Source organism: Oreochromis aureus, linkage group 5, assembly GCF_013358895.1.
Source record: "Oreochromis aureus strain Israel breed Guangdong linkage group 5, ZZ_aureus, whole genome shotgun sequence".
NCBI classification, from domain to species: domain Eukaryota; kingdom Metazoa; phylum Chordata; class Actinopteri; order Cichliformes; family Cichlidae; genus Oreochromis; species Oreochromis aureus.
The window spans coordinates 15718596-15728335 of NC_052946.1; the positions used below are offsets into that span (position 1 = coordinate 15718596).

General features: G+C 36.1%; 1 protein-coding gene across 1 annotated transcript; it reads left to right on the plus strand.

Annotated features, from left to right (window-relative positions):
* Positions 1 to 137: 137 nt before the first annotated feature.
* vamp3 (vesicle-associated membrane protein 3 (cellubrevin)) lies at positions 138 to 8980 on the plus strand. Its single transcript, XM_031747782.2, has 5 exons — positions 138 to 233; positions 4448 to 4526; positions 5810 to 5968; positions 6246 to 6297; positions 6886 to 8980. Coding segments are annotated over exons 1-5 (309 nt in total). The 5' UTR covers positions 138 to 231; the 3' UTR covers positions 6903 to 8980.
* The last annotated feature ends 760 nt before the right edge of the window (positions 8981 to 9740 follow it).

The window sequence follows — 9740 nt, forward strand, 5'->3', positions numbered from 1 at the left end:
ACATATTATTGTATCGATATCGATTTGAAAAGAAATTTCTGAGATTTCTTATTTTTTATTATTAAAGTACGCATTTACCTTGTGAAATTTAAATACGTGTGATTGTTCCTAATTCCGGCAACCTTGAAAGCGGCACAAAAACCGCTGGTACGGCTGGGACTGTTACGGCTTGACAGTGAGCTCACAGGCAAAAATCACCAGCGGTGTCGTTTGAGGAAATTTCGTTTCACAATGTAAGTCTATCCTATACCACAAATTTTTACTTGTCAGTCAGATGTTAATGACCTCGCTTCCGTTTTTTTTTCTGGTAATACTTCAAGACGCGGGCGCAAAAACAACGCCCAGAACTTTTGCTACTACCCTGCAACAAGTGCTAGTGCTCGTCTTCGAGACGTGAGCTAGCTAAACTTAGCTTAGCCACAGCAGCAACGCCGCATTAAAGTTGTCTAACGTTGCTCACTCCTCGTCATACAAACTTATCTTTGCTAGTTATGTAGGTAGTCAAGAAAGAGCGTACACAATCGGTTTGTATACAGGCCACAGCTGTTACTGTTACACAAATCTTACTGTTAGACAACGATATGTGCTAGCGTTTTAGTCTATGCTTAGAAACTACCGTTTCCTGTGTCGTTGGCCTATCTACAAGCTACTCCTGTATACTTTTTTTTTTTTTTAAAAACAATCTTAAAATGTTTGTGTATGTCCCTTTGTGATTTCTAATTTGGATATGACTAAAATAATAGCAAGACACAATCAAAGGCAACCCAAAGTTGTAAACAGGAAATGTATTAATGGCCGAAGTGTTTTTTTTAATAGGTCGTAATCATGTTGATTACTGGGTAATTAAAATAAGTGTTAAACTATATCTAAGCTGAATACTTTCCACTCTAGTAATAACTTGCACCCCGTTGTCGGTAATGCCGTTATCTAACGTTATTTCCATCCCATCAGCATCTACTGTTTTTTTTTTTTTTTTTTTTCTTTCTTTGTTGACACAGTTAGGGACTGTACTCTGTGTGTTTCTCGGTCAATATGTGTATTAGTAGGCGCTTTGAAGCTTATGAGTAATGAAAGAACAAGGTAAGAGACGTGTTTCGTGAGTGTTTACTTTCTGGGAAGGTGTATTGCCTTACAGCATCAACAGAGGAAACTTTTTTTCTTTTTGAACTAATTTATTAAAAAAAGGTACAAATGTGAGTCTCACTACATAAAAGTGGGCATGCGCTATATTGTTGTATATTATTTCTCCTACTTGCTCTTTATACAGTGCACATAGAGGCAGTGTACTTTTTTTTTTTTTTTTTTTTTTTTTTTTTAATGAATCACAGACAGATTTCCACAACTATTTTTGTCCATATTAAAAAAAAATCCTTGGCAGAGAATTTGCATGTCTTTCTGAAATTGAGTGATGATTTGATTAAACCATAAAAGTCTCTCTTTCATGATGTTATAGTCATTTCTGTTCATTTGTGTGTAGTCAAAATGTTTACAGTGCTCAGCCATACTTGATGGTAGTGGTTCAGTAGTATAGATACAACAGTGATGATGATATAAACTTAGGTCCCGGAATGTATGGATAGTAGATTTACAATGGATTTGAAATAAAATAAATCTATTAATGCGAGAGGGTTAACAAGAACATTCAATTAACCACGATCACAGTTTCTGGACTCAGTCCTTTATTTGAAGTGGTTCAAATGTAACTGGACAATTTACTCCAAAGTTGTTTTAATATTTCTCCATCATTCAATCAGCAGTATGGTTGGTAGTTGATTGCTTGCAACTCTGATATTTGCATTTGGAAACTGCGGCTGTGAATCCACAACATATGGTCAAATGGGAACTTAATTCAAATGACACAATAAAGCAAAAATAAAATTTATCTGTAAATTTTGTTCAGTGAGTTAAATTGAGGCTGAAAGGCGGGACTTAAATTGCATCTTGATTCCTGTCTTTTTATTCTAATGCATTGGTGAACATGGGTGTGTTGAGGCAGTGCTGAGCCAGCTCTGCCTTGCTGCCTTTTGAGAACCATTGCACATTACAACAGAACTGAGAACTTGTAGCCTCATGTAGCTTAAATTGGTTTCATTGAAATGGAAAAGGAAAATCATAGTGGACAGAAGATCCTAGGCTGCATCTGCATCTGGTTAATTTTTTAGTTACACCTTCAAAAGCCACTGTCATCACTTGTTCCCAATTTGGGACCAGCAAAGTGGTGACATGCGAGTGTCTGCTTTTTGGCACTGGCACCAGTATTTATTTCTGTGGTTGTAGATTAGGCACATGCACAGCATTAGTAGAAAAGAGGTATGTGTAGACATGGTATCAGACCTACATAGCTCAACTAAAGAGTCTTCACGTGAACCCTGGCGTGAAAGAGAATCGGGTATAGCAATGGCAGAGGTTGCTATATCTAAACACAAATGTAAAACTACATAAACCTAAACATAGGCACACCAGTGCACATTGCTAAACTAATTAACAATAATAGATTTTTATTCATTATTTACGTCTTTCCCAAGAAAGTCAAAGATAGAAACTCATAGAATTGAATACATAAAAATAATGAGTTCGATTAAAAGTATTGACCAAATTCCTTTTTTTTTTTTTTTTTTTTTTTTAAACATAACACACATTTAGTAATCCATTCTTTACCCACTTGCTCTTCACTAATACAAAGACCAAACCAAACAAAAGAGAAGAGCGTTTACTGCATTTGTTTATTAAACCTACCTTCATTGTATCCTAGCTAGACATCACTTTGTTTTTAACTGAGCCAGAGAATGTTACCCAAGGGATCCAGCATTTTTATTTTTATTTTTTTCCAAGTGCATAAATTAGATGCTCTTTTTTTTTTAAAATGGCGTCACAGCTCTTGCCATGACCCTCTTTGAGAAAAATGTGTTTTCATTTACAGGAAAGTGGGCTGTATGTAGATGGCACATAGTGAGCATGCAACCATCAATTTAAAATTATTATGAAACAGTCACGTGCACAATGGTACAAACACAATTGGCTCTGGTGAATATTACATGAATCTGAGGCAAATTTTATGTGTGTACTTGTGGGTAAGTTCAGGCCATTTTACATATTAGAGAACAAAGCCCACCACTGATGCTGTAGTGTAGTTTTGATACTAGCAGGAGCTGCAGGAAATCTATATCTACAGTTTGTAATAGTTTGCTTGTTTGTTTTTTGTGTTTTAAAAAATATTTGTGTCAAATTCACGCAATCAAAATTCAAAATATTTTGTCTTTTTAAATATACGTGAATTAGACGTGGCTATAAAGTTGTTATCTTGGGGGCATAGAGGAGAAGCATTTAATCCACCCATTTCATATAGACTTCCTTTTGGAATGACTTGCATCATTGATTGTTTTTCCTCAGGAAACTGGGTACCTTTGGCTTCCAGACAGATGCTGTTTCTGTTCAGTTAACAGTGTTTTTTTTCCTGTGTTTTGTTTTGGGGTTTGTTTGTTTTTTAAAATATAAACACATGTAGTGGGAGCAAGCTCTTGGCATCAACTATATTTTAGCAAACATGGGTGTGCCTGCTTATTAAGGCCAGACAGATGAAGGATTTTTAAAACTGGTAATTGATATTTGTTGATTTAAAATAAATAAATGTTGTTTTCTTTCAGAGAGGCCTGAGTCAGAATTTATGTAATTAATGGCCACGCTTGACTTAGACTGAGTCATAATAATCTTTGCATAGCCTTGGTGTAAATACCAACCCAACTTTCAAGTTTCAGTGTTACGAGAATTTATTGCAGAGCAATGCTCTTTCAGGTCAGGGGGTGGCAGTAAATAACCACTGTTAAAAAGCTGTTGAGACAATGAATGCATATCATACTTAGGAATCTTAATAAATAATTATTTAAATTAATGGGAACCAGAAGAAAAAAAACCTTTTGCTTTGTCTTCATTTTATATTTTTGTTATTGTTTTTAACAGTTTCTTTGAGTTTAAGAAAAAAAGCAGGACTATGTGGGACATCGTGTTATTTGAATAGCTTTTCCTGCTATCTGATGTCAGCTTTTTAACTGTTAATAAGAATATACTTGAACCATTATTTTGGGCAAGCATTTACTTAAGCCACATCACTGTCAAGTCTGTTGTATGAAAAATAATCTCCTGCCACTTATTGTCTATCCTCAGTTGATACAATGGAGCATGACTTGAAACATCAGTGAGGTGTTTTTAATTTACTTATTTTTTTTGTGTGCATGCATGGCTGACTATTGTGTACAATCAGAGACACTGAATTGTTCTGTTTTAGCTCACTATGAACTGTTACTCCTGTTGACCTTTAGCTATCCCACAGATTGGTTTCCTTTAAGGTTTTAGTTGGAGATTGTGTTGTTATGTAACAGAAGTTTCTAAGACATTTCACAGGCTAAGATTTACAGTTGTTGTTTTTTTTTTTTTTTGTAAATTTCATCAGGTCAGCAGTTGGTCCAGAAGGCTCTGCCGCAGCGGCCGGCAATAAGCGCTTGCAGCAGACGCAGGCCCAGGTGGATGAGGTATGATATATGTGAAAACTGGCTTCTATTTGATTTTAGCATTTAATTCGAGGCCCACTGTTCTATTCTCTTATAGCTTATTGATAAGGATCCCCCAAATAGGTTTCAAATCTTAATTCATGAGTGCTTTAGTGTTACAAATGCGCCAGATCTTTTCCTCTTAAGTTAAGAAATTTGAAACCACCTCTCCAAAGATGCCTGCCCTTAATGCTGCTTCATCTCCAATTTCAGGTTCATTTCTCAGTTTATATGGTTATATAATGAAATGCTTATGTACCAATCCACCTGTACACAAATAAAGGACAAGATACAAGTAGAGAAAGATTCAATCAACAATTTGTATTTATTTATTTTTAATAATGGCATAGTAGCACAGCCGTAATCCAGGAGTGAATAGTTAAATAATGGAAAGATAGTGGGTGGAGTCACAGTGTCAAATAATAAAAAATCCTTTCAAGCTTCAAATCTTTAAATAACCTCATCTTGTCCAGTTTGCATCATTTCTCTCACCTAGCCCATGGCCTCGAACTCCACCCCTGTCTGTCTTCACTTGCTTTGTGTCACTCCCTCTTTTCCTTGATGTTGGTCTCACACAGAACCTTGCATAACTCTTGGCAGCAGTGTTACAATTCACCATAATGTGGAATAATTTGCTCTCTAATACTCCAAAAGACTGCCAAAGGACATTCAGTGAAAGGCAGTCCTCATCCAGTTTTGAGAAATGGCATTCAGAATCATGTCAGTGAGGCCACCAAGAAAATAGGCTGCCAAGTCTCACTCTTAATTCCCTTTACATCTCTCGCTCTCTCTCGCTCTCTCTCTCTTGGTTGTAGCCCCTCTGGATAAGCCACTCCTTCATAGATCTTTAACCTCAGCACGTCACACAAAGTGTCCAATTGGCTGCCAAACGTTTACATAATCACTGTCTCCATGGTTATGTAAGGCATGCACGGGCCTACACCCTCCCCTCCACCCTGCAGCTCTGTCTGAGAGGAGGGGCAGTAGTTGGGTTTGTGGATCAGTGGAACATATGGGTTACGTGTAATCTGTGTTTATGCACATGCATGTGTGTCTGAGTATATGTGGACTCAGTAAGCTAGAGTCTGTAGGAGTTATTTTACCCTGTTGATTTATTTATTTGGCGTTTTTCTTCCGCTTTCTCTCCAGAGAAAAACAAATTAGGACAGATTTATTTACAGTGAAGGCTCAAGATTGCCTAATACCCATGTACATCAAGAAACAGATATTACAAAAAATGTATATTATGTTTATGTTTTGAGTAGGTGGTGGACATTATGCGTGTTAATGTGGACAAAGTGCTGGAACGTGATCAGAAGCTGTCTGAACTGGATGACCGAGCTGATGCACTCCAGGCTGGAGCCTCCCAGTTTGAGACCAGTGCAGCTAAGCTGAAAAGGAAGTACTGGTGGAAGAACTGCAAGGTGCTTAAACAAAGTTTGGTTCAAAAGTCACACACTTTCCACCACTTTAAATAACAATTACTCTAACTGATATGATGCACTCTATTTTTAAAGTCTTTATAGACTGAGGTTTACCAAATTAATTGTTTTTATTTAACTACAAATTTTACAGTATATATTTGTATGACTTATGGTGAAGACTTCCTGTTTTTATTCAACAAAACGAGGAAGTATTACAGATGCAGTTCTTGCGTAATAGCTCCAATTAATTTGTGTGAATTTTCTTTAATTGTTTCAGATGTGGGCGATCCTGATAGCTGTCATTGTGATCATCATCGTCATCATTATTAGTGAGTATCAAGGATGTGCTCATCAACAGTTTTGTTACAGTTTGTGTTTCTTCAAGCATTAAGCCAAGCATTAAGAACTCTCTACAGTGTTGTAGTTTTGCAAACTGTGTTAGGTGTACTGCTAAATTGGTGCTCTTTTAAGAGGCAAAGACACATCAACTGTTCAAGATCATGTGATGTGTCATTTGATGACTTATCTGTCAGTCTGATAGAAAAGAGTTTGAAAGTTTACAGACTTTGCCCCCAAACATTTAAAAAGCTTTATTTACTTCAAGTTTTACATCTATCCATGTGCAAAGAATTCCACTTTTATTTAAGTCTCAGTCCAGAGTGTTGACACGGTCACTCTTTGGTCGTGTGCCCCCCCCCCCCCCCAAATAATAAATGCTCATTATTCATGCTAGTTCATGTTATGGATGCAGTAAGCCAAGAAGAAGTACACCCAATTACATAATGCATCCTCTGTCTTTTGCCTTTATGGAATTCCCCCACAGATCCCCATTCAGGGTTCCTTTAGTGTCATATCTCTCTTTTATAATGTCTTATATAAAACATTTGGTTTAAGCAAACTTGTTAATTCATTCACAGTCTGGAATTACTCGTAAGTAAGCAACAGGAGGAGGAGGAGGAGGGGTAGAAGACACGATAAAGAAGAGAAGTGGAGCCATGTGACTCGTGTCTCAGAGTAGCTCCACATTTTCCACCTCTACAGGGGTCTTCATTCTTTGTCCTGGATTGCCCTGTGTGTGCCTGTGTGCGTGTGTGATTGCTTATGTGCCTTTGTCACAGTTTTAACCTATAACATTACAAAATTCCAGACATTACTAGGATATACACATACCAAAGAAAACCAAAACGTATGTACAGAAATGTGTTTATAACTCGACTAAAGCCCAGTTATAAATATAAAGAGTCTAAATAGACTTTGGCAGAACACACACACATATATACACACACACACACACACACACACACACACACACACACACACACACACACACACACACACACACACACACACACACACACTCAAACCTTAAGACTAGAATTGAAGAACACTGTAAACTCTCCTCATCTTGTATTTTTATATTTTATTAACAGTTCTTTGATTGCGTGTTCCAGGCTAAGAGAAGTGCCTTTAAGGATTAGCTGTTCAGTGGTATAGTTTAGATTGTAACAGTAATCCTGCATTTGGTGGAAGAGGTGCCCCTTCCCAGATTTAAAATATTTCTGCTCTTGAGAGTGTGACACCAGTATTTTCCTTTTCCTCTCTCATGCTTTTTCCTTTAATTGGTCAGCTTTGCAAATATTAGTTGACCAGTGAAATCTAATTACTCATTTTATTTCTGCACATGGTTAAGTGCTGATCAGGTCCAATGTTTACGATGTTAATGTTAGATCTGAATGAAGAGAAGAAGTCATTCTGACAACACAAAACTTACTGGTAACTGGTAACGTACTGTTGAACCACCTCACTGTGTCCATTCCTGTTCATGTTATTTTCAGGCAGTGATTGGGATGCAGTAAAAGTTTGCATGAGTTTGTGTTTAGATTAAGTGCCTGTTTACTATGACCAGTATCCTTATTGCCTGACAAATTTGCCATAAAATGTAAAAGGAAAAAAAAATTACAAACCCACACACACAGAAGTGCCATCATGGGGTATCAAGAGAGGAATTATCTCAATTAGTTGCTCTTACGTGTCAGAAAAATGGCCTTTATGTAATAATAATTATCAACAATTAAGAGGAAAGAAAATCAGCAGTTTAATTTTAGACTTTAATAGGTGTCTCCAATGGAGAACAGCCAAAAATGCAGCCATACCTTCTGAACACATGCACCAGCCAGCCAGAGAACGAATAGTGCCTTGTGAGCTCCCTGTCCAGCAGATACTGTGCAGCTAGCCTGTGTGATCAGTTGAATTTAACCTTTAATAAAGACTTTTGTTTCTTCACACTGGCGTTGATCCATTCTTGTTGATGCACAATGCTTCTAACACAAAACAATTACATTCTAACATGCTATATTTGTCATACAGTAGCTTTATTTGCATTCTGTTAAACGTAGAGTTGATCATAGTTAGGCTATAGTACATTTGTTGAGATGCTCAGGTCAGTACTGCTGAGCATCATGGGTGATTGAGAGTGGAAATATTTTGTTGGTCCATGGCATTGTGATACATGTTACATTAACACTGGATTTGGGATTGCTTTGTATATTATTTTCACTCTGTTTGGTATTTATAACTCCCAGAAGACTGTTTAGGTTACAGTTTCAGCGTTGTTTTTTTTCTTGACTTCTAGCAATCATTAGCTTTTTTTCCCCCTCTCATACTGCTTGTGTGTTACTGATAGAGAAATGAACACTAACACAAATATGTACTTTTTTTTTTCTTTTTCTTTTTTTTAAGCATGTAGATTTAATCAGACTGTAGCCACAACTTAAATTTGTAGGCATGGAAATGCTTTTATGGGCCAGCTTTTTATTAAGCATACATGGAATTGTCAACCTCATTATTTTTCTTTTTTCTTTTTTCTTTTTTTCTTTTTTTGTCCACGGGAATTTAAGATCTTATAACTTCCAGGCCTTGCTTCACTTCTGGAATGTACGTGGAAATATGTGCAATTCTGCTCTGTGGGCCCTAAATTTATTTTTGCTTGAATAAAACTGATGTTAAATCAAAGTGTCCTCTGATTTTTCTCATCTCTGACGTAACAAACGCCAACTATTGCTTTTTCCAAAAGGAGCCATGATGGCAAAATCATTTTTATTGGAGTCATATAAAGATAAATTCCTTCAGTGTGACACACAATGGTGTACAGTCCAGCAGCTTTTACCCCAGTACAGTTTTTTTGTTTTTTTTTCCCCATGTTTCCTTTTTTTTTTTTTTTTTTTTTTTTTTTTTTTTTAACCTCAGTTCCACTCACTTGTAGGTCTTTCTGATAACCCCCATCAGTTCTAGTGATTATATATTTTATTATTTTGTTTTGTCTTTACAGAGTTGGGAATTTTTCAATTCAGGTTTAATTTAAAGGCAGGTTTAACTGAAAAAGTCAAATTGCAATAAAGATGTGGTAAAAGAATATATAACAGCTGCTCAAGTCTTGTTTGTGCTATCCAACAATAAAAGTCATTGTATCATTAAAAAAATATTCATGACTAACAGGATAATTAGGTTACATATTATTGTTGCAAAACTTTAAAATGTTAAATAATATTATTTAAAATTAATGAATAAGGATATACAAGTATGTGGCATTCTTTGCCTTCCTTTTCATTTGCTTAGTGACAAAATCTATTATTAAAATCACTGATAGGTCCCATTTTCTTGTGATTTTTTTTTTAAACATTCTTTTACTTAAGAGACTTTACTAAGATGATGTCCAATAACTGACAACAATTTAACCAAACAAAAATAAATCAAATGTCCAAACTCCCTGCTG

Excerpts from the sequence above, each read along its gene's own strand:
- vamp3 (XM_031747782.2), top strand. Across the intron at positions 4,527-5,809 it reads CGCAGGCCCAGGTGGATGAG|GTGGTGGACATTATGCGTGT; the intron begins GTATGATATATG and ends TGTTTTGAGTAG. Across the intron at positions 5,969-6,245 it reads ACTGGTGGAAGAACTGCAAG|ATGTGGGCGATCCTGATAGC; the intron begins GTGCTTAAACAA and ends TAATTGTTTCAG.